This window comes from Haliotis asinina, chromosome 16, assembly GCF_037392515.1.
Source record: "Haliotis asinina isolate JCU_RB_2024 chromosome 16, JCU_Hal_asi_v2, whole genome shotgun sequence".
Classification (NCBI taxonomy): domain Eukaryota; kingdom Metazoa; phylum Mollusca; class Gastropoda; order Lepetellida; family Haliotidae; genus Haliotis; species Haliotis asinina.
Window position 1 is genome coordinate 37,447,743 of NC_090295.1, and position 26,747 is coordinate 37,474,489.

A 26,747-nucleotide genomic window follows, 5' to 3' on the forward strand; every position below is an offset into this window, starting at 1 on the left:
AAACGATGACGTTCTAATTGATTGTTTGAAAAGACATTCTCATCCTAAGCTCAGTGCTATGAAAACTGTTCATTATTAGTTTAAAATGCAAGAAATATAAAAAGGTCAGTAATCTTATTCGTTTGAACGTGTGCTCCTCCTTGTGTTAACGGGAGTTTCGTTCAATGTCGCTTTAAAGTGCTGGCATTGTCTCTGAATCTACAAACGTCAGCATTTATATACTAATATATTGTTAATGAAACAATATATAATTACGAGCATTCTCTGTCTGACCCTGCTCCTGAGGCGTCGTCAATGTTTGTTTGTTTTTGTTTGCTTGCTTGTTTGTTTAAAGCCTCACACAGCAACGTTCCTGCCAGCGGTGGTCTGCAAATGAGTCTGGACAAGACAATCCAGTGATCATCTTTATTCACACAGTTGGGATACGATAACAGCTGCAAACCAAGACAGCGAGTCTGACCACCCGATCCCGTTAGTCGCCTCTTACGACAAGCACGGGTTGCTGAAGACCCTCTGACCCGGATGTACAATGGTAGTCGATGATGGTTCGTGGTCAAATATGCTACAAACTCTAACACTATCCATCTGTAATGAAACCAATCAAAAGACCACATTCATGACTGGTGGATGTTTCTGTACATGTGGTTTGACTGGCCTGACGTTTCCCATGAGGATTCGGAAAGGAATTGTTTAGATAAGTGGCTGAGGTCAGATTCTGTGACAAGGCCCCAATTTCTCGAAGCAAACTTAAGTTTGACTGAAGTTAGATTTTTTACTCAGATTTTAGAAAATGGAGGAAAACGAATTTACCAGAATGAACTCAAATTGACATTAAACTAAGACATAATACGAAAATGTGAGTGCGGTGGATAGATCACTTAAAATGTTTGAGTTTTATTGTTATAAAAACTGCAGCTGAGATAAAAATTCAGCTATTTCAAAATGTCCAACTCTGTTTGAAATTTGACCAAAAACTTAAGTTTGTTTCGAGAAATGGGGCAAGGGACTCTTTTCACTAAAGTGATCGCAAGTCACTAAGGTATCCTTAGAGCAATGTTAAAGAATGGAAGTCAGGGTTAACCTAAGTAAAGGTTGCTTCGTGAAGGGGCCCCAGGTTCGTAGCGTCATTTTGAAACGTCGAGATCTGTTCGAGTCGTAATATAGAGTAACTGTTGTCTCCCTCATTCGTTTTTATTCCCTGTCTTTCTTAGCAACCACAATGGCCACACAAACGCTAGATGCCTCTTGCAGTACGTTTAACTCGACTCTCCTGCGTGTGTCTGGCGATTTACGTTCAATTGTTGGTGATCTACAGCCCGTTTATATTTTGTACTGATAGCTTACTATTGTTTCAATTTATATATCTCTGATACTGTAGTATTTTCAATGTCCTTCGATGACAGTTTTCTTCTTTTTTTTCACGTTGTAAATTTATTGATATTAATATGGATATAAACGAAATTGCTCTCATCATGAAATAGCCGCAATCTCTCGGTCTAAGGGAGACAACTCTTTATTTAACGTCACTTATATTCTTATTACCTCCCTTGTGTGAAGGAGCGGGTTTGGGAAGGCGGGAATAAAATGGCGTCTATAGAATCTTTCCTGTATGATTTTCCTGTGATTGTGACGCTAATAACCCTTTTAGGAGTAAGTGGCAGTCACGCCACAGTATCCTCCCTTCCAGGCATTGTTCAGATCATCGCACCAGTAGATTCTGCTTGGTCTATAAGGTCACGTGATATCTGATTTTTTTGTTAACAGCTATTGCCGGCTGTGATAACTTTATACTAAACAAAATAAATAGATTCGATTGTTGAAAGTGAGTATGGTTTACAGTGTCTATGGCAATATTCAGGCAATATATCGTGGGCAGTCACCAGACGTGTCTTCGCAGATTGTACCCATGTGAGGAACTTAACCGAGATATCGGACGCTTTAACCACCAAACAATCCAGCCGCCCCCAGATCGTTGAAAGACATATGGAGAAAAGAAACATAGTTCACAATAAATGTTAGAGCTACATGGCTACGTTTTGTGGTAATCATTTCTCTGACATTTCGGTAATGCAACTGTTACAAAACACACAGTATTGTCATACATTTTGTAGGAATTTTTATCTTTTATTCAGCCTCAAAATATACATAAATAACACATAGTAGTGCCCGAAAGTGTGACTTGCAAACAATGTGAGGCTGCATAAAAAATTAAATGTTTCTCGGGCACATTTTTTAAACGAGACGAGTGCGGTAGGACTTTGTATTTTAATTTTTGATAGAAAAAAAAGCGAACAGGGAGGAACACATTTTATTTTTTTTCTCTCAGAAATACATCTTAGGAAGTTTAACACGCGTTAATGAGTTGTAGATTCTGTCACACGCTTTCTTACAGACACTCATTCTAATAGTGGACAAATGGATGATCGGCACGAGGCCAAGTCAAAAATATTTTTTTAGATGGCAATAAAAATGGTTACGCGCACAAATAAAAGTGACGCGCAGATGCCCGAGAAACATTTCACATTTTTTTATTTAGCCTAATATTTTCATGATCCTCTGCTTCACCAACACACTGGGTGAATGGTGAGCTGTAACAGAACCACATTTTTCATAGAATGCCGATTATAATTCCAGGAACGTTTTCTTGAAATATATGCAGAATGTTTGACAACTGTTAGGGTCAACAAAAAAGTCGTAATTGTGAAACGATAGAAGAGGATAAACTGTTCTTTAAAAACTGACATTCGCTCATCATATTACGCGCGGGAACTCGAGAACGGGTTTGCGTTCGCTATTCCTAACCTTTTATTCTATACTTATTTGTGAATGACGAAAACAGTTTTTATCCACCAGCTTTTAACCTGACGAGATCAAGAATTTACACATACATACCATTTTATACTTCCAGTTGATTAGTTCAGTTTAATAATTGCCTCGTTTGATGTTAAGCCTAGGCAGGTCCTGTCTTCAAGTAAATCATATCTATATATCACAATAGGTATACCGTAGAACGTTTTAAAGAATATCATGATGAGTGTGCGTTTATGCTGAAGAAACAGTGAATCTGTGACGGAAGGTTGTTTGGTTGTGAAGATAACAGATATCATTCAATGTTAAGGCAGTGCCCTCAAAGCCTATCGGAGTATCCGAGGTCTCACCTCACTCTTAAACACAGATTGTAAAATATGGTTGAATCAGATAAATAAAATTTTTAAAATTTTGTCATGTTTATCCAGTAATTGCTGGGTACCTGTAAGGATGAGATGATGATGTCAATGCAAACATGTTAACCCCTGCGGTCTCCAGGGAGCTGAGAAAAAATCTGAATGCATATGTAATGCTATTTCACAATTTGAACATGTTCCACAGCGTTGAGTGTCGCTATACATGTGAATAATAAACTTGCGTGCGTCTTTTGTGGAATAAAACTTAAAGGCATATTTTGAGGGGTATTTAGGTAGCCGTTGGTACCCTCCCCACAGCACTTCCACTCTGTTCTTGAGGATCCTTGAAGATCCTGGTTAGATTTGAGCTTCAGCAACCCATGCTTGTTGTAAGAGGCGACTAACGGGTTCGGGTGGTCAGGCTCGCTGACTTGGTTAACACATGGCATAGATCGATGTTTATACTGTATATGGATTGTCTGGACCAGATCCATTCACAGACCGCCGCTATACAGCTGGAACATCGCTGAGCGCGGCGTAAACCTAAACTCACTCACTTACTCACTGTCCTTGAGGCTACAGTATTGCTATTTGTAGTATTAAACAACAAGCAAAATAACCTGTGCGTCTACTCCTTTGAGGGAACTAGAGGTTCGTCTTGCTCTTCATCTGGAGGAGCTGTCGGTTCACTGACGTCAGTCACATTTGCATGCACGTGTTTATTAGAGTCACCGTCATCCGCCTTCTGGTTAACTGATGTAGATGCCCCGTTGATTCCAACTCTGGAACCGTTCCTGCTACGCGTACGGTTGGACAGCAATGGCGATTTTTCGTCCACGGGGTCAGGGGCCTCTTGATAAGCAGGTGGTGGGTCTTCTACGTCTCTGTTAAATGTTCCTGAGTGAGGTTGGCACATCTCTCGTTCTCTGTTTTCTGAGCTCTGTCGCAGGCCATACCCGAAGTAAATAGCGAAACCTGGAACATTCGAAAGTGAGATGGGTAAATTGTCTCTTGTTACGGGTCTGATATGTACGTCCTGTGTGAGAGTGGACGTGAGAACCTGAACGTGGTTTTCCGCCGCTTTTAGCAATTTAATTAAGTCAGTGTGTTCAGCTTGGCAAGATTCCAGCAATATCACGGCGGAGGAGATCAGAAATGGGCTTCACACATTCTACCCATGTGGGGAATCGAACCCAGGTCTTTGGCGTGATGAGCGAACGCCGTGACGACCTTTGGACAACATAGAAACTGGAGCCACAGGACTCCATAAAAAGTACACATTCAGGAATCGAATTTTGAGAGTAGAGAAAATCGAACAGCAAGACGAGTGAGTGAGTAGAGATTTTAAGTCGCACTTGCATTATTTCTGTCATATTGCGCTTCAACCACTACCCTGCTGACCATCCAACGGGTATATGTCAAACCCACGTGCAACGCCAGAAAGGTCATGGTTGGAGTGCGCCACGCCAAATGATGCATTTTGATTCTAGGACATAATTCAGATTCAGGAAAGTCCCGATGAGGGACTAGTTTAGGTGTTAGTGAATTTCGTTTTACGCCGCTTGTAGCAATATTCCAGCTATATCACGAGGGAAGACACCAGAAATGGGCTTCACACATTGTCTTCATGTGAGAAATCGAACCCGGAACTTCGGCGTGACGAGCGAATGCTTTAACCAACTAGGCTACCCCATCGCCCCGTTTAGACTTTAACAGTGTAGAAGCAGCGATACACTGTAAGTAAAGTTTCGAAAAGGGAGGAGAGTCATTCCTGTTTGAGAAGGGTTCTGTACGGTATTAACTAAAGAAAACACTAGAAATATTTATTTAAGTGAAAGTGTCAGAAATTGTAAACAGGAATGATTAGATGAGGAAAATGACTCCATGACCACTTACTCCCATTATCACGTTGTAATTCAGCTTTCTTTTAAAAAACGAATTCTACACACCGATTTTGTCAGCCAAACATGTCTGTATGCTGATTACTGTTGCTGCACCCCTGATCAAAGCCAATCCGGTTGATCATTACTGTCAAACTAAACAGTTGATGTCGTCCTTTATTCACCCACATATTTTTGTCATCACGAAATAGCTTGGATGGAACGTCACCGTGAATCAGTGTGACCTTTCGGATTATTACTGGCAAACAAGGGTAAGTTGACCTGACAACTGACCCGTATTAGCATGTATGAGAGCTGACCAATGCCATTGTGAGTGAAGGAGCACCGGGTTCTAAGCGATCAGGTGTAGTGCGATGGGTGAAGCACGTGATATTCTTATGAGCAAGGCGTGTACAGCTGCGAGCGGAATCAATTTCATCGTCATGTACTGCACGTGCAGTAACCCACATCCGCCTTCCCTTTCACAAACCATATGGGTTTGTTCATTGTCATGTACCGCCTGCGACGGTCTAACCTACACTTATTTGCCAGTAGAGCCAATGGCAAACTATGACAGAATGGGGTGATGTGGAGGGTGATGACGAGGAGGGTAGGGGAAGAGGATTGGTGGGTGAATTATAAATGGATTGTTCCTCTGTGCTCAGCATATGATCTATGATCTATACATAATAAGGATGGTTGTTGATGTGTGGATCTCTTTTCATGTTTTATAGCCCAGTCCGAGTCCAACAAACAAGATATAACTTATCAGAGGGGTACACAAAGCCCGCAGTCTAGACTACCAGTTGTCCGACTTTCATTTTCGTTGAAGTCGTGGCGGCTGAGCGGGTTAGATGGCTGACTTTGTGTGCTGGCGATTAGGTGCCTGACTCTGAGGGTGAGGATTCGAATCCCGGATGGGACTCAACTCAAAACGTACTAGACTTTGTACTTTTCCAAGAAAGTGTAATCCCAAACATGACATATCTTATAAGATATAACGTTTCTTAATGAGGGGCGGTGGGATAGCCTAGTGGTTAGCGTTAGCTTGTCACGCCGAAACTCTGGGTTCAATTCCCCACATGGGAACAATGTCCGAAGCCCATTTCTGGAGTCCACCACTGTGATATTTCTGAAAGCGGCTTAAAACTATACTCTCTCACACCGGTGGTGATACATAAGTCTCTCGCTGTTCCTGAAGATCGGAAAAATCACTTCTTATAAGAAAACCTGGAACTATCAAAAAGAACCCATTCCGCACAAGATAAACCTAACCATATAGAGAACAGGGTATAATCACAATAACCCCTGATCATTAAGTATGACACAGCAGTGCCATACATTTACTCCCATTTTTTCTGGGCAATTTCATCTTTGAGCAAAAACAGTTCTGCACTATGTTTTACGACACTGATTGTTCGCCTACTGCGATCTCATCGGCGACATCAGTCATCAGCAGAATCGCGAATCAGATATCTGATAACACCTTTGCTAAAAACAAGGAAGAAATTATCAGTTACTTAGATTCATTTGAATAAACAATGTGTGCTATGGTTGTGATATATTACCGATATATTCTAATTCATAACTGTAATGTCACGTTTTGTATATCAAAAGTAGGTCGGTAATGACGTTTTATCAATCATCCTGTGAAATAAATCACAAACTAAGTGTGCCATTATCTGACGGTTAGTGCCAACATGTAGTATCTAGGTTAGTGGGAAAGGTGACATACTTCAGGAAAACGGATACTGTACCATAGATCTTATCACAAAATCATGCATTAAGTATATGGAGTAAAGTTTCATTAAGATGAATAGCATGTGTCCTTTTGAGGGGTGGCCTAACTTCTTTCTTTTTGTTTTGTTTTTGGGTGTTGGGGGTGAGGGGGCGCGGGGCTATGTTTGCTCCTTTTAATTTTGTTTGTTTGGGGTTTTTGGGGTTTTTTTGTTTGTTTGTTTTTTTGTTGTTTTTTGTTGTTTTTTGTTGTTATTTTTTAATTTTTTTTTGGGGGGGGGTTGTTTGGTTTGGTGTTTTGTTTTGTTTTTTTTTGTTTTTTTGTTTTTGATTTTTGTTGGGTTTTTTTCGGGTGAGGTTGTTGTTTTGTGGGGTCTTTATTGGTTTTTGGTGTGTGTTTTGGTCTTTTTTGTTTTTTATTTTAGTTTAGTTATTTATATTTTTGGGGGTGGGAGGTGGGGATGGTGGTGGGAGGTGGGTGGGGCATTTCTGTATCTTATTTGTTGTATTTTCTTTGGGAGGATAGGGTAGGTGAGGTGGGGTGATCAACGTTGCACTCAACAAAATTCAAGATATGTATGAACAACTGAGACTGGATAAAAAAAAAAATCCCAGTGACAAATAACATGAGCATCGATGTATACAATTGGGATACGAGTACATGCAACAGCCATGGTAGCGAGCACGATCTCATACGTTGCCATTTACAAGCATGGGTTGCTGAAGACCAATTCTAACCCAGATTTTCACGGTCCAAGGATACGAGGACATTCATTAACCAACTCAGCGAGCCAGACCACCCGATCCCGTTAGTTCCCCCTGAGAAGCCAGGATAACTGAACATAGATTCTAACCCAAAACGTTATAGGACATACATATATTCAATGGCCAGTCTTTCCGTAACCATTTGTTTTCGATAAAGAACAAGACACCATTTATGCGGATGTTTTAAAAATAAATGTAAATAGACACGACACAGGCCAAATTGGTGGCAAGCGCCATTACCTTGGGTTGTAAACGAGATATTGTATAGGCGCAAGACCAAATTGGTGGCAAGCGTCATTACCTTGTAATTGTAAACGAGACACTGTATATGCGCGAGTCGATTTGTGAAATAACAGGGGCATTAACCTTGATTTATTTTCCAGTCTATACAACAAACCTATTACTCTAACCCCGCCTTGTGCAGAGGTACAGTCATGTATAATTCTTACAGTGAGCAAGTTCAACTAACCGCACAACGTTCAGACTGGTATAGACAGCACGACAAGATCCTCTGTCGCATTGTAATTTCTTCAAGTTCTGCTGATTTCGTCAGACAGAAATAATCGTCGACGGTGGACTCTCTATTGAAACTACTAGATCAATATAATGCGTCACGGGTGAGTTTAAGTCTCGGGTGAGTTTAAGTTTAACAGTATCACGTGACTGGATAGAGTTTCATCGGATCTTCCAGATTAATGTAACGTGACCCGTGTATCTATTCAACCTTATCTCAGAAGGAGACAATAGTGTTAAATCACAAATTTCTGTTACAGCATACCCGTGAAGATCCAGGTTAGAACTGATCTTCAGTTACCCATGTTTGTCGTAAGAGGCGACTAATGGGATCGGGTGGTCAGTCTCGCTGACGTGGTTGACACGTTATCGTATCCCCATTGCGCCGATTGCTGCTCATGCCGTTGGTCACTGGATTGTCTGGTTGAGAAGCGAGTGCCGTTTTAGATGGAATATTGCTGAGTGCGGCGTAAACCTAAACTCACTCACGCCATCATTGTAACTATTTGCAAGAGGGGCTATCAATCGGATTGGGGAGAGGGTTATGCGCTAAGATTAGCTATCCAGAGTAAAATAGTACGGTGTGGTTGTAAGATTGTTCCCGTCGTTCTGGCCCAAGGAGCCGTGGGGACCTACATTAGAATTCGTCTTCAGTAACCAATAAACCGATCCAGTCTGTCAATCAAAGCTGGCGCATGCGTCGATTTCGGCCAATCAGCAGGCCGGGCGCGCATTGTGGCTTTGTTAGACTTATTTCCGGGGTCAAACGAAGGCCCGAAGCGATGTGCTTCGAATTATGCCACTCACACTTTCCTCTTTAAATAGCATTTATAAACTACGGATACCAAAGTACCACAAGCAGAATTCATCAACACCGTCCTCAATGTATACGTTTCGCCGGCGGTGACGCCATTGTCAGAGCTTGTCCCCCTAAACGTCAAAAAACGAAGTGGGCAGGGCTTGTCGGCCCAGACTGGATCGGTCTGTTCTTGTCACAAGAGGCGACTGAAGAGATCGGCTGGTCACGCTCGCAGACTTGGTTGTCACAGTATTGCGCAGATCGGTGCTCATGGGGGTCGGGGGTGGGGGTGTTTGTGTGTGGTGATGGTAGTTGGTGGAAGTTGGAGGTTGGGAATGGGGGTTGGTGGGTTAAATGGAGAAGAAGTGGAGTCTCAAAAGACCGATGATGAATTGAGTGCAAAGTTGCAATCGGCATCTGCCAACCGTTTGTCGACAACAGTACATAATGCTTTGTTGTTCCATCAGTGACCGTGAAAATGGTGTTTTGCTTTGCAAATGTCAAAAACGGTTGAAGTCTCATGGGTGAATAGAGTGCACTCGTTGAAATTCATGTCGGCATTCACGTTGGCACCAGTACCTTATGACTGATTTGAACTGTCGTTGCAGTAATGAATTTCATCACGTCACAGTTGCCGCGAAGCTGCTCTTTGATAGATTTGCGCAGTACTACGTTATACCATTCCCCTTGGTAAATTATCGATGTGTATAATGTTCAAAAAAAGGTTGCCATGACATCAATGGTACATTGGGTGTTTATCCTTCAGGGCCTTTAGGGCCTAGAATTCGTTTCTGGTCTCGGGATCATCCTGGTTAATCTCCATATAATGAATTGGGATTGTCCTTAAACAAAAATATAGTTGGGTTGCCATTACAAACGATCCTCGTAGGACATCGTAACTCATGCTCGCATTATGTCATCCTTCGAAAAGAATATAACCTCTTATATTTTGGGTGGTTTCAGAGGCCCAAAATGATCTTCACTCCATGGATTCTTGGTTGCTTGCGAGACCATCGTGGTTGATCAAAGTATCATGAATTGACAACCCTAACTTCAGATATTCTGGGTTCTGGATTCTTGTATCGTACAAGGAACCAGTTAGACACAAACGTTGGACTATATAATTGTTCATGAAGGATTGTTTCCACTAAGCTGAGAGGAACACGACGCATCTTACTCATGCAGTGTTATCACCGATTGTTTAGTACCACGTTGTGGACGACAGTTTCTTGCAGATAGATGGTACAGGGCAGCAAGACCGACGGTCATGTTCCAAACATCCTTTGAGAAAAGTCTGGTTTATTGTTTAACGCCAGACTCAGCAAAAATAAACAAAACCCCGGAACTGTAGCAGAGAATCCAGTGATGAACAGCATGAGCATTGATCTACGAAATGTGGTATGATGGCATGTGTCAGCGAGTCTGAGCACCCGATAGAGTCAGTTGCATAAAAGGGCAACCAGCGACGAAGGGTCCTCTGCATTGCTGATGTAGACTGGGTAACCTCTTTGGTCAAGACGTTCGACCACGGATCAGAAAGTGTCTTGTTGGAATCTCACCACGGGGAAAGTTTCTAACCGCTACAGTAAGATTCAGCAATCCATTGGAGATATTTTCAAGGAACCGCTAGACTAGAATTTAGTACAAGGAACAATATCATCTCATTTAGAAATATATACCCACATAATATGAAAGAAAATGGTACATGTCTCGGAACAATGCTTATTTTCACGCAACTTAGATTTGCCAGATGAGTGTACCCTCGAGATGGGCTGTGTTTAATATAGCTTCTATGGTCTGGGAGGTAAAGTAAGGGGCCCTTTACATATAGAATAATATTGAGTGATTTTGGTTTTACGCCGTTTTTAGCAATATTCCAGCAATATCACGGCGGGGGACATCAGAAACGGGCTTCACATATTGTACTCATGTAAGAAATAGAATGAGCTGATAACCATCAAGCTACCGGACTGAACGGGTTTTGAAGGATATTTAATTATGACAACGCTTTAGAAGGTCTAATTATGAAACACGAAACTAGGCAGGAAAAATTACAGAACTGCCAAGAGTCACACTAACTGTACTTAAAAAACAACAGAAAAACTATTTCTTTTTCCAATCGACATCGAGTCTCAGCTTCATGTCATAAAGTAAACACGTCCATTAAGAGGCAATTTCCATTACCGCAATAAACCAAGATAATCGATGGACGGTTGTCGTTGTCATGATTGATTTGTGTTAGTAAAGTGACTATAATATTGTCGAGAAAGAAAACCTCCTCTTGGGTCTTCTGCGAGTAACGATTACTACCACAAAGGCTTCCAAATTGTTGGTTACGTTGATCATATTTGTTCGGGCATTTTGCCTGTTTCGTTATTACGCCGCTCTTGGACTATACGGTGGTTTTCTGTTCCGAATGTACATACGTTAACGTCAGATGTCGCACTCGAAGAGCCTCCTACACAACTTAAGGAAGTGAGAATTCTGATTTTGTTTTAGTCTCCGTTTCATTGAATGTTATCACGTCAATATATCTCTATATTGCTCGTGCTTTTATACACGTGCATGTAGTTTTGCCGCTTGATTAAAACAGAGCATTTTTGTAGTTTTAATGAGGCATGTGCCACAAAATATACTCGCGGAGCAAACAGCTTGAAATGACGGGGTGTGCACCTTTAAGTGCATTTATTGCGTTTAAATTAAATTCAGGGACACCACAGAACTGAAAACATTTACAAATTTCCGCATTTACGACAGTAACGTGATGTGCACAGAGGTATTACGAATGTCGTAACGTCTTTTTTAATTTAATCTGGAGAAGTCAAATCTACCTTTAACATAACAAGGCTCGTTTACGAAAAAAAGTTTATTTCGTATTAGATTTCTCAATCCGAATTTTTAATCATCTGAATTATGAGATGAATATATTCACAGACACGCAAAGGTCATTTCAACACCTAAAGCCAACGGCGATTAGGCTTTTTTCCCGTAAAAAACAACTTCGTGTCTCAGATTTCATTATTCTATTTGCATGGCGTGATTATCTCCCGTAACCTTTAAAACACAGGCGACAACTCAGCCCGAGGCAGCACATTTCTGAAAATGAAGCCAATTTCGAACGGTAAAGTGTTGCCTAGATAAAGGCCATTCGTGACTGGGAACAGACACTAAAGAAATTGCATAGTATTACGAAATTACTTTGTTTGCATCATGAAAAAAATGCATGTCTGTTGTTGCCCATGACTGCACTCAGGTTCGTCTCTCTATTTCCTTACTAGTCTACAGGTCAGGATAAAATTCAACCTACTCTATCTTAAAGGTCAGACTAAAATTCAGCCTACACTAAAGGGCAGACTAAACATCAGCCTACACTAACGGTCAGGGTAAACTTCAGCCTACTCTAAAGGTCATTGTATATTTCAGCCTACACTAAAGGTCAGGCTAAAGTTCAGCCTATACTAAAGGTCAGATTAATTTTCAGCCTACACTAAAGATCAGGGTACATTTCAGCCTACACTAGAGGTCAGATTAAACGTTTGCCTATTCTCACTAAAGGTTGGGGTAAACTTTCCAACCCACTACACTAAAGATCACGTTAAACCTACACTACTCCAAAGGTCGGGGTAAGCTTTAATCACAAGCTTTGAGTTTTGGTTTAGGTTGTCAAGAACCCTACCATCACTGGTGAGCATGGAATTATTGATTAACACCGCACTCAGCAATATTCCATCCACAGCAGTCTGTAAATAATTGAGTCGGGAAAACAGAAACCGGGGGTGATAACATGACCAACTATTCAGGACCAACAATGCTTGTTTCTTCTCATCGTTGATATGTCTTAAAACTATTTTAAAATATGTCATAATACCTTTATTTTCTTAAATTGATAATTATTTAAATTACCGTTCGCACTTACTGTTGTAACCAGTCATGTTTTGAGTTCATGTAGCCGTTCCCTAGGTTGAATGCTCGCACTCGCGTAAATACGAGTGCATGCATGCACGCACACTACCGTCCCCACACCCACTAACACAGCCAAGAGTACAGTCAGATATATTTACATTTATCTTACCTCACACATGAATGTCGCTTTCTGATTGGCTAAGCGAATTCCGAACTCTTCTGGTGCTTCATGGTAGTACTTCTTTGCCTCAAATAACATAGAATCACGCATGAAGCACGGAAATTACCGATGTTTTGCGATTGAAAATCGATGGAAGGGAGATAATTGTAACTTTGTTTACCTTGTGTCGTCTGCGAAATGGCGATTCGCCTCGCATTCAAGAGAAGTGCTTCAAACAGTTCAAAAGTAAAATTCAGGTGTTCGGTAAGATAAATACGTATATATATATATATATACTTTGGGCACTGGTCCCTAGGGGGCTCCCCTCGGGGGGAACATATACACACCTTGAGGGTACATGAGCCCATGGCCCCCTCGCGACCAGTGAAGAACGTTTAGTATATATATAACCACCAGGTTTGCAGTCTACGTAAACTTTTTTATGCGTTACACTGCTATACTGATATAAGCAGTTTAATGAGTAATTGTGATCCTAAGTTTACTTAGACTGGAACAGTGAGGATCAACAGCATGAGCATCGACCTGCGCAATTGGGAACCGATGTCAATCAAGTCAGCGAGCCCGACAGCCTGATCTCGTTAGTCGCCTTTTACGACAAGGATAGTCGCCTTTTGTGGGTTGCTGAAGAACAATTCTACCCTGGATCTTCATGATTCTCACTGAAATAATGCTGAGATTCAAGTTTTACTCATATATATGAATCGCTACGAGAACAAAAGCAGGACGATACTTTGAGATTACAAGGGAACGAGAAGCAACAATATAAGATGAACAATAGTAATCGCTTAGCTTCATATTTACAACAAAATGGTCCTAAGTGTTTGAAGCGTTAGTAAAATATCAATATTTCTGCACGGGTTGTTGCTTGGCTGCTCAAACGAAAGACAAGTACTGGCACCACACATAAAGACTGAAGGCATATGTAACTCCGTCCCAGAAACGGAGCAATGCACAACCAACTACCGACGTAAGGTCAGTATGAGCGCTTCGGGCGAGTATAATGAATTCATAATTTATATATTCTGAACATGTTTCAATTGGAACCATTTTAGGGGAAGACACTATTGTTGCACATCACAAGAGCAGTTCAATGTGTCTCCCGTTGTCGTGCATCCTGGTTCCCGGGCCTTTCATTAATATACAGGCCTCTGTATTAAAGAGATTCCCGGGAACCAGGATGCTGTAATGACGAACGATATACTATAGGATTATGAGTAAGCCGGAAAAGAGATACGTCGCGCCATATCTCTACTCCACTGACGACCGACATGTGAAAACGAATGCATATCTTCGGACGGGGATACAGGACAGACATATAGATATTGACAGCATTAAAACATAAATCAAGTATGGTTCTCAAAATAATCAGGCCAAAGAAAATAACTTACATTTAATCTAATAATTTTCAACAAATACATTCGTAGAGTTAGAGTACAATTTATTGTTAACAACAGTTTTATTTGTGCCAGTAAATAACATAGAATTTTCCAAAGTATAAACAGTATCCTACTGATTGGGAGTGTGTGTAAAACAATAGTCGGAGGAAAACCAAAACAAATGTTAACAGAAACAATCCCATACTACACAGTGATTCGATCGTATAAATGAACAAGAGTCTTGTACATAACAGATCACTTCTAGTTTGAGCCAGTTTGAGTGAGAGATTAAGTCTGCAGCGGTTCTTTTCGGCAGTGTCAGATCAGGATAGAGATAAATGTGGTTGAATCACTGTTTTAAGTCTACACTCAGAAATGAGACTGTGTTCTTTGAGTGGCATTTAGGAATCTGGGAAGAACAATATAGACAACTGTATGGATAATATCTTCTTTATTTCGTGGCTTCAGTGACTCGACTACACAGGTTATTGCTTGACTACAGCACGAGAATCTGTATCGTCGAGAATGTGTATCACGAAATAAAGAAGAGGTTATCCACATGTTTGTCTATAATGAGACTATGGTCTGTAAATAATGGAGCCAATCAGACATGCCTCCGATTGATGACCACTGATTCATATAAGTGGGATACGAATCTGAATGAGTTTGGTTTACGCCGCACTCAGCAATATTCCAGCTATATGGCGGCGGTCTGTAAATAATCGAATCTGGACCAGACAATTCAATGATCAACAGCATGAGCATCCATCTACACAACTGGGAGGCGATGATGCATCAACCAAGTCATCGAGCCTGACCACCCGATCCCGTAAGTCTCTTCTTACAAGCATGGGTTGCCAACGATTAATTCTGACCTGGTTCTTCCTGGGTAGGATAAGACTGCCTGGTCCAGACCAGGGCTTGGGGCTTTTCTCTGGAGGATATTTAAAAAAAATAAATGTAATAAATTTTTGTGCCCAACTTTCCACATCTGGAGATTTTTGCCTCGCAATTAGGTGACCCGAGAAGATCCCGGTTAGAACTGGTTTTCAGCAATTCATGTTGGTTGTAAGAGGTGACTAAAGGGATTGCGTGGTCAGGCTCAATGACTTGGCTTGCAGTATCACAACAGCTCACGCTATTGATCACTGGAATGTCTGGCCCAGACTCACCATATAGCTGGAACATTGCTGAGCCCACTAAACAACTAACAAACATAAACTCAAAATGACTTCCAGTTAAAAATGATTCAAATATGGATTTACTGGTTCAGTCTGGATTGCGTTTAGTATCTTTGGGACTTTTATCAATTGTGGTCTGGAGTGACATCAACTGCCAGATCAGTGTCATATCATCTCAAGATAAATATCACAAGTAAGCAAGGGAATCATATCCTCACTCAAAATATATTTTCTAAAGCAGAGTTTCCAATGGTAAATACACCAACTAGTGGTATAACACAAAGATCCCTCAAATGTGTACAAATATTTATATCACCCACAATAACAAAGAAGACTAAACTATGGATATAACCATTGAGCACCAAGTAGTTCATTATGTCAGAGACCATATAATAGATGGTCTCTGATTGTATGCATTTCAACTATAAACATATAGCAAGTGACCATGATAAAAATAGAGTCATTGTACCCGTCAGATCCATATATAGCATCTTCATTCAGTCTGGGAAAGTATTTTCCTTAACATAAGTTGTATGTGGAGACTTGTCAGTAAACCTCTGATTCAAGGTCAGCTACATCTCATTGGCTAGACCACAAGAATGTTGAAGAATGTCTCAGTATGTGAGAATATTTAGAATCTTTCCGCATTTGTGGATGTTTGTATGTTACAGCATATGAGAACCTATCGCATGTTCCAGCATCTGAGAATGATTCGGACATTTCATAATATGTTGATATTGTATGTTTAGGTGGGAGAGAATGTTTCAGCAGGTGAGAATGTTTAGAATGTTTCAGCATGTGTGGATATTTGTATGTTAAACCATGTGAGAACGTTTCGAAAGTTTCAGCATGTGAGAATGTTGTCACATGTGAGAATGTTTGGAATGTTAAAGCATCTGAGAATTTTTGGAATGGTTCAGCATATGTGGATATATTTTTAGAATGCTCCAGCATGTGAGAGGATTTGTATGTCCCAGCATGACTGGATATTTGGAATGTTCCAGCATGTGAGAATGTTTGGAATGTTCCAGCATGTGAGAATGTTTGGAATGTACCAGCATGTGAGAATGTTTGGAATGATTGAGCATGTCAGAATACTTGGAATGTTAAAGCATGTGAGAATGTTTAGAATGTTCAAGCATGTGAGAATATTTGGAATGTTCCAGCATGTCAGAATGCCTGGAATGTTTCAGCATGTCAGAATTCTTCATATGTGGATATTTGGCGTGGCATTACAATCATTTTGGAACTACATCCATTTGGTGAGAATGAAGACGGTGTGTCAGTCACGTCAGAATATAAACAAGATGGGTCCAGTTGGCAAGAGATAGCAAGCAAATCCATTCCCCGACACACCTTACAGTTGACAAAAATCAATATAAATAAGGAATAATTTTCATAAGACACTCTTCTTGAGATCCCTGGACTTACTATCCATGTGTGTCTGTGTGTGTATATATACACTTATCACAAGTATTCATTGCATACGTTGATAAACATATAAGGTATAGTATTGTATAACACATCATATTAGGTAACCATGGTGACACAACCACACCAAATATGCATCCCTAAACATAAAAGTTTTACATACTGTAGCTCATATTTGTAACAAATATATATCATACATATAGTGTTATTACATACAGAGAAACACACGTGAGGCCTCCATACTGTAGAATGTGTGTGGACTCGCCTATTTACCAGAACAGTGTGATCAATATATTGTCTGACATGTACCAACACACTTTCATCACATAATGTCACATACAGGGCACAACACACATTCAAATACTGTGATCAACATATTGCATAGCAAGTAGTAACACACATTCATTACAAACACACTTTGCATATCACACATTCACCACATACACTATGAAACAAACTTTTATCATATACCAGTGTATAAAATAATCCAGAACCCCAGCCAGACAACTTTGCTGGCAAATTCAAAACATTACCAGCCCAAATTGGATTTAACCAGACAGGACACTAAGATTACAAATGTGAACCTCTTAAGACGTATGGAACATCTTAAAGCTTTTTTCCAGACCAGGTTTGCTAGCTGTAAATTTAGATAATCTAGCTTATCTCAGGTGATCGGGTCATTGCGAGGATTAAAGATTAAAGATTTTTTTTTAAATGTATAAAAATTTTGAGATGACCCCCCCCCCCCCCCCCCAACTTGAAATGCTTCCCAGAACAACATTGTACTGTGAAGTGTTTCAAGTCGGGGGTCATCTTAAAATGATTATATTTTTCTAAAAACTCTTAAATCCTCGCAATGAAACAAGGGCCTGTGGATCAGATGGGCCTCATTTCAAACACTGCATATACCTTCAGCCCTCAGGCTGATAAAGTGAGGTATAGTTAACAAGGAAAACATTGAAACCTGGAGTTTCAGATGTAATCATATTGCAAGAAAAAATACATTTTATAGTTAGCTGGAATGTAGATATACAGTACATATTTTATGCAAATTCTGATGAATTTACACAACTACCATCTACAGTTACAAAATTCAGAGTAATGAGTCACTCGATGGGAAAACCCTGAAAACCAAGTGTTATTATTTTTGTGGCCCCTCACACTTTGTGTAGCACACATGGAATAACACAGACAGAACAGTACACACAACATCGTAACACACGCTGTGTGGTACACACAATGGGAACAAGTCAAAACGGCTCCATGACAAAAGGGCCCGGAAATGGGAAAGTCAACAGGGCCGCAAGAAAGTCAAAAGGGTTGCAAACCCCAGGAAAATGGGTGGCATCAAAAAGCCAAACTGACCTCAGAACTCTAGTTAAAAGGGTCCCATATAAAAACATCTTTTTCTAAAATGTATGTGCTATGCATACTCGAAAGTTTTTAACATGATATTAAGAAAAATAGCTGATTACAAAGCTTAATTAGCATGTAAAAAGTTTATATTGTACAGATATATAACCTTTTACTCAAATACACCTTCCTGATATGCGGCCCTTATGGGGTATGAGGCCCTTATGACTTTTTGATGCCGCCCCTTTGACTGAGGGTTTGTGGTCCATTTGACTTTCATGCAACCCTTTGACTTTTCTGTTGTGGGATCCTGTGGTCATGTGGCCCTTTTGACTAGGACCACACACAATATAGCACACATAATGCATCACAGAGACACACAGTATCTTCTATCATTTCACTGATTCTTCATCACTATAAAGCTGTTCATGAGGCCGTTGTATCAATAACACATCTTCATCATCACCATCTTTCACGAGTTCGAACTTTGAGACAGGGAGGTTGTCGCGCTTGGAGTCAAAATAACCACTGCTCTGCCAGATGCCATAGGAGAAGTATATCGAAAATCCTGGTGAGGGAAAGGTCAAGGTAAGTGCAAAGGTCAAGGTCAGTGCAATTACAAAGTGGTGGGAAATGGTATGAAGCTGACAGGAATAATCAATAAATACTAGGCCTACCAAAGGAAGCTTTCCCAAAGTGCAGAAAATGCAGAAATATCCACATTAATTATGGAAATAGCAACAAAAACAAATTAACTCACTACTGAAACACTTAAAACGGCAAGGAAAAACACTGCTTTTATGAAACTGCAACATTTTCATAACAGTGATCTTGACTTAAAGTTGCCAATTTTACTGTTTGAGTAGCGGGTATTATGTTCATGTTGCTATTTCCATGATGTGGGCTTTTCTGTGTTTTTCTGCAAAGTGGGAAAGTTCTATCTGGTAGGCCTGAATACTATTGAACTGGTTCTGCAAGAATAAGCTATTTCGGGAATTCAAAGCAAATTGTTTAATCATTATTGTGAAGGAGAGATGGGTTTGATGCCATTTTGAAGAGTGATCTAGTGTGGGAGATGAAATTCAAAGCATGGTTATGATCTGGGAATAAACTCTGGGCTAACCAGGATCGAAACCATAATCACAGGTGTCTGGTGGGTCCAAGGGAAGCAACTATGATAATGAACTTCAGTGCCTTTGATGACTCAGTAAGCCACCCCAGTCCCCCATTTAATCATGAGGCAAAGAAGTGTAAATAGATCTTAACCCCTGTGGTGAAATTCAAAAGCAAGGGTATGCTCAAGAAACAAAATTTGGGCTAACCAGTATGAAAACGATAATCACAGATGTTTGGTGTTCCAAAGGGTAGTAACTCTTCACAATAAACTACATTGCCTTTGATGACTGAGACACCCCTCCCCACTTTGAACCATGAGGAAAAAAAGTGTAAAAAAGATCTTTGACCAAGTGTATATTCAACCACATACACAGATGACCATGTTCTGGTGAGTGCATGTTGCATGTTCAATGGCAAGTTAGTCAATAGTCAAATTCAACCCACCAGATACATGAATCTAGTAGTTCACATTGTCTATGTGGGAAGTATCACAGACCAACAACATTGAGAAAGTGATCAGTGGAATCCTTACCTATAAACATCCAGACCCCAAACCGGATCCACGTCGGAACGGAGAGTTTCATCATTAAATAGATGTTGATGAAGGCACTCAGAGCAGGGACCCAAGGTAAGCCTGGCACCTGTTGATGAAAACTAGAAATATAAGTCACCAAGGAGGTTGATGGTAGAAATGGCATGAGTGTGAGTAGGCCATTTACCTTGAAGATGTAAAGGTGTCTGAAATTATCAAGGTTAGATGGGGTACCTTTAAGGTATCAAGGGTAGACAAGATACCTTTGAAGTAAAGGCGTAATCAAGGTGTCAGAAATTATCAAACTTAGACAGGGTACCTTGAAGATGTAAAGGGGAAAAGACGGTGTCTGAAATGATCAAGATCAGATGGGGTACCTTGAAGATGTAAAGGGGAAAAGACGGTGTGTGAAATGATCAAGGTTAGATGGGGTACCTTGAAGATGTAAAGGGGAAATGACGGTGTGTGAAATGATCAAGATTTGATGGGGTACCTTGAAGATGCAAAGGGGAAATAAGGGTGTCTGATATGATCAAGGTTAGATGGAGTACCTTGAAGATGTAAAGGGGAAATAAGGGTGTCTGAAATGATCAAGGTTAGATGGGGTACCTTGAGGATGTAAAGGGGAAATAAGGGTGTCTGAAATGATCAAGGTTAGATGGGGTACCTTGAGGATGTAAAGGGAAATGAAGGTGTCTGAAATGATCAACGTTAGATGGGATACCTTGAAGATGTAAAGGGGAAATGACGGTGTGTGAAATGATCAAGATTTGATGGGGTACCTTGAAGATGTAAAGGGGAAATAAGGGTGTGTGAAATGATCAAGGTTAGATGGGGTACCTTGAGGATGTAAAGGGGAAATAAGGGTGTCTGAAATGATCAAGGTTAGATGGGGTACCTTGAAGATGTAAAGGGGAAATGACAGTGTGTGAAATGATCAAGGTTAGATGGGCTACCTTGAAGATGTAAAGGGGAAATTACGGTTCCTGAAATGATCAAGGTTAGATGGTGTACCTCGAAGATGTTAAGGGGAACTAAGGGTTTTAGAACTCAGTAAGAGCATCAAGGGCAGTGTGGGTCAATCACAATGAAGACATACCCACAGAGATCTACTCATCAAGGTATTTCATGAGGCTTACCTTAAACCATAGTTTACTTTTATTCTGTGGTTGTCTCCAGACAACAATGACAGCCATTAGAACCGCAGAGCCAAACATAACTGCCATGACTATTGCCCACCATGAGTACTGTTCCAGTTCCGAAGCCGCATAGATCAGAACAGCACAAAAGGCACAGATTGAAAGAACTGAAAGGAAACATTGTTATCATATAACCGAGCTTACATATCATACATGCGAACTGAAATAGGGTTGTCTCTGAACTTATGATGCAACAATATGCAGTTTTGTATGGCAACTTGTACTTGTTCAGAGTAATGCAAGTTTTTAGTGCCAGCCCTCTGAGAAACCCTGCTGCTATTTTATAATAAAAAAATAATAATAATGCTGAATATTTATAAAACAATGCCTATCCTGCTCAAAGAGCACGACTGGATCATTGTTACCCCAAATAACCCAAGCTGCCTGTAAGTCACCAGAAGGTAAACAGTCACGTCAAATCCCATCGTGTACCCATTTTCTGCTAGGTGAACAGGGTCACTTTTGAGTAAACTCACTTGCCTAAGATGAGACTACATGTATGACATGTGCTTTGCTGTGGAGCACGATTGAAGTTCTAGAAACTTTCTGGAGTTAAACTGCCACACATGTTCACCCATCCCTGGACTATCTGGTCCAGTGTTGCTTAACTTCAACTGATCAGTGACCTGAGCTGTATTGACAGGGACACACACCACCAGCAATACATTGTAATAACCTATCCTGACACTGTGTACTGACTCCGAGCATATCAGTCCTTGTCCTATCCCCTCATACTAAGCATAAAGATAAGAAACAACCTCTAAGTTTACTTAATCTCTTTTGGTCTATCTTCCAAAACTTCGCGCACTCTACTCATGCAAGGACCTGAGTGACTGAGTTCAGTTTTAGGCTGCCTTAAGCAACATTCTAGCAATATGGTGGCATGGGACACCATAAGTGAGCTTTGAGAATCAATTGCTTTGACAGCTAGACTACCCTAGGCATGATCAGCTAACACTATAGGTCTACACTACAGTCCCTACTTACGTAGAAATCCTACACAGTATGATGTTAATCTGCCTGAGATCCGAGTGGGCTCGGAAGACCGTGGGGAGAACAAGTCACGGGATGATATTGGTCCTGTTAAAGGCTGGTCAGTCGGCTCACCAGTAATGTACTCGTCTGGCTGATACCTGAAACATGCACAAGAGTGAAAATATACACAAGAACATGCACATGGGTGAATATACAGTCACAGGTATATGCACACAGGTAGATCTACTGACTAGAACATCCACACAGGTAAATATACACACAAGAACATGCACACAGGTGAATATGCACACAAGAATATCCACACAGGTGAATATGCACACAAGTGAATATACACTGAAGACCATGCACACAGGTGAATATACACACAAGAATATCCACACAGGTGAATATGCACACAAGTGAATATACACTGAAGACCATGCACACAGGTGAATATACACACAAGAACATCCACACAGGTGAACATATGCATAAGAACATGCACACCTGTGAATATGCACTCTTTCTGAATCAGTGGAACATACACACAGCCATGTACATACTAAAACATGCACACAGATAGAGAAATACTTGAAACATGCACACAGGTAACAATACATACTAGAAGAGGCACACAGGTAAATATACATACTAGTGCAAGCATACAGGTAAATATACCTAACAGAACATGCACAAAGGCAAATATACCTGCTAGGACAAACATACAGGTAAACATATATACTACAACATGCACACAAGTAAATAATACATATCAGAACAAGCAAACAGGTAAATTACTTGGGCCATGCACACAGATAAATATACAAACCAGAAAATGCACACTGTTAAACAAACCCACAAGAAGAAGCATACAGGTAAAAAAGTGCATGGAACATGCACACAAGTAAATATACATACTAGCACATGCACACAGGTAAATATACACAGTGGAACATACACACAGTTATATGCATAGAAGAACATGCATATAGGTAAACAAACACTTGGAACATGCACAGAGGTAATGTGCATACAACATGCACACAGGTAAACATACAAACTAGAACATGCACACAGGTAAACATACAAACTAGAACATGCACACAGGTAAACATACAAACTAGAACATGCACACAGGTAAATATACAAACTAGAACATGCACACAGGTAAACATACAAACTAGAACATGCACACAGGTAAATATACAAACTAGAACATGCACACAGGTAAACATACAAACTAGAACATGCACACAGGTAAATATACAAACTAGAACATGCACACAGGTAAACATACAAACTAGAACATGCACACAGGTAAATATACAAACTAGAACATGCACACAGGTAAACATACAAACTAGAACATGCACACAGGTAAATATACGTACAAAAGTATGCACATAGATAAAGATCATACTCAAACATATACACAGATATATATCCAGAATAGAATAGGTAAATATTCAGACTAAAATATCCACTAAATTAACTCATTTGACCATTGTATATGTAGTTGTAGATTAAAAATGTTGCAAGTGTTACAGAATGGAGACAAGGGGTAAGTAAACAACTGATAATTTTTTATGTTTTCCACCACTTTATAATTTGAAAAATTAGAAATTTCCAGTCTAGACTGAAAATTCACATATGCTACCATTTCCTTTATGGTGACTATGGCAAATAATGAAGACTCCAGAGAACTGAGGACTTTGCATGCAGCAGATGACTAACCTGAGTATAAGAACGCAGACTGCCACCAGGGTGTAGGCCAATAGTGTGCCTATCGACATCATGTCCACCAACTCCTTCAAGTCAAACAGCATCGCCATGGTACCTGGAGGGAGGATGTACATCATTGACTATACATTTCAAAGTTAAATCTCATGCATTTTTATTTAAAACTCACCCAGTTTTAGTTCAATCTCAACTATTTTTAAAGGGGCACTAGTGCAGAGCAATTTCTGTGGAATGGTTGTTCCTTTTGTTATTGTTTTTCTCCCACGAGTTCCCGGATGATATCCCAGAATTTGTGACAGGTTCATCAACTCTGCTGCGCCACCCATATGCGCAATTGATAGTTTAAGCATGGACTGATCAAAAGTGGAAGATAAAAATGATTAATTAATCAGCATGTTATCGGTTAATCCTCTGGTCGATGTTTGTTTTTGTAACTCAGCTGATAAACCCTACTGTATCACCTCCATGCACATATTACACAACATGTAATACATTAGCCACATCAGACCTTAATTTATAATGTTGAGTATTTACTCCAGACAGAAGAAATGCCAAATGGGAACCTTTGTCGAGTAATCGCTGTGGCGATAGCACTAATTATACCTGTTATAAATTCATTAACTGACCATCAAGTGAGTGATGACAAATAACATGTATTGGTTTATACCACCAAATGCGGGTTACAGCAAGGGAGAAGTAATTCCTGTATAGCATGCAGGCTGAAATCACTTATGGGCCAAAACTGTTTGAGGATACCAACAGAACTTTGCTGTTTCAAAATAAATAAATATAAGCATTTGCTGTGTACTTGGGTTAATCGGTATCATCAGTTTTTTACTAGAGATTTTCAGCTTTTTCTACCAATGGCAAAGTCGTTATTAGTTTACAGATTCAAATAAATCAAATGTGTGTTTTTATTATCATAGATAATAGACCAAAGTCATAGCTACCATAATTTTTGTTATAACCTAAATACTATCTCAATATAAAGCTTTGTAATCTATCACACTTATACAAAGCAAATGGCTTTAGACATCATATTTTTACATGACATGGTTAAATATCAAGGTTAAAAACACAGAAATAGGATCAGATTGGATCAGTCACTATACCATCCTGGTATTAGAAAAAACTTACATTGCTGGGATACTTTATTACAATCAGACAAGGAGTACCAGGGATATTTTCAAATAATGGTATGTGATGGGCATCCACCCTTCTCACTGTTTAGGGTGAAGAAATTCTGCCAATGTGGACTGTGTGAGTAGCCTAGTCCCCGTCCATCATGGGCGAAGGAGCAGGTGCTGACCACCTTGCAGCTTAGTTTTGTAACAAATCTCTCCTCTTTTAAATCTCACCCATCACTGAGTTAAATCTGGCATATTTCAAATTTTAATCTCCCCCATTTAAACGAACAAATCTCCCTCACTTTTTAACTAAAAGGCCCACCCACCTTCCACCAGCACTTCAGCACATACGCACGTACCCATGTACCCATCCTTCTATCCACACCCATACACGCTCAGACACACACAGACATACTTCTTCTCTCTTGGATCCACACCTGTCACTGGTCTTTTGTATGGTGGGGATATTAGAAAAATTTACATTGCTGGGATACTTTATTACAATCAGACAAGGAGTACCAGGGATATTTTCACATAATGGAATGTGATGGGCATCCACCCTTCTCACTGTTTAGGGTGAAGAAATTCTGCCAATGTGGACTGTGTTAATCTCCCCCATTTAAACGAACAAATCTCCCTCACTTTTTAACTAAAACCCTTGTCTTTTGTATGGTGGGGATAGCGATAAAGGGGACAGGTAACTTACCTGCAAAGCAACCTGAGATCAGAGTCCCCACCACAGGCGTCTGGAAACGAGGAACAACTTTACCGAGGAACCGAAAAAGAAGACCATCATTGCCCATTGCATAAAGGATTCTGGGTAAAGGAAACATTCCTCCAAGAAGACTGGAATAGAACCATAGAGAGTTGTATGTTAGCATATATCTGCAGGTTACTGGTATCCATCAATAGGATACTGATGAGGTTAATTTGTCCAAATTATTATGACAAAGTACAGTGACAAGAAACGTAAGTGATAAAAACAATTCTTCTTCTTTGGGTTACAGTTCTGCTTTTTTCAGTTTTGTTTGTCAGACCCTGAAAATCCACAAATTACAAACTGAAAGCAGCTGTTAATATTTATACAACCACATGCTAACTTTGAAAACAATTATACAGATATATGGAAAAAACTCCTAACCAGTAAATAAATTCAAAGTTTCACAGAGGCAACAACCCCCACATCCCCCATACCTGGGAACCTCTAAACCAACCGAACCCACATTTCTTTAAAGAGGCTGACAACTCACCTATCACCTATATCAGACCCTCACATCCTACCAAATCCATCCTCCTTCACAGTGGCCTACATTACCCCTACATCCACCACACCAGACCCTCATCCCCAAACTAAACCCACCCTCCTTCACAGAGAGCTACACCCCCACATCCACCATACCAGGCCCTCAACCCAAAACCAAACCCACCCTCCTTCACAATGGGCTACAACCCCCGCATTCACCATACCAGACCCTGACCTCCAAACCAAACCCACCCTCCTTCATAGAGGCCAACATTAACCCCACATCCAGGATACAAGACCCTAAACCCTAACCCAAACCCACCCTCCTTCAGAGACAAAAGTTACCCCCACATCCACCATACAAGACCCTCAACCCAAACCCACCCTCCTTCAAGGAGGACGTTACCCCCACATCCACCATACAAGACCCTCAAGCCAAACCCAAACCCACCCTCCTTCACAGAGGGCAACAACCCCAACATTCACTATACCATACCCTCACATCCAAGCTAAATCCATCTCCTTTCCCAAA

General features: G+C 40.4%; 1 protein-coding gene across 4 annotated transcripts in view; it reads right to left on the reverse strand.

Moving 5' to 3' along the window:
* Nucleotides 1-2,103: 2,103 nt before the first annotated feature.
* The window catches only part of LOC137268507 (high affinity cationic amino acid transporter 1-like), a 43,979-nt gene continuing 19,335 nt past the window's right edge, over nt 2,104-26,747 (reverse strand). The window contains exons 9-14 of one of the 4 annotated variants that reach the window (XM_067803071.1): nt 25,679-25,818; nt 23,840-23,942; nt 22,118-22,263; nt 21,071-21,237; nt 19,932-20,040; nt 2,104-4,139 (exon numbers count right to left, since the gene is read on the reverse strand). In XM_067803071.1, coding sequence (XP_067659172.1) covers nt 3,793-4,139; nt 19,932-20,040; nt 21,071-21,237; nt 22,118-22,263; nt 23,840-23,942; nt 25,679-25,818 — 1,012 coding nt within the window. In that variant the 3' untranslated portion in view covers nt 2,104-3,792. Of the gene's footprint in view, nt 4,140-14,394; nt 18,852-19,931; nt 20,041-21,070; nt 21,238-22,117; nt 22,264-23,839; nt 23,943-25,678; nt 25,819-26,747 lie in introns of those variants that run through there. The other 3 variants (XM_067803072.1, XM_067803073.1, XM_067803074.1) reach the window with 3 other exon arrangements.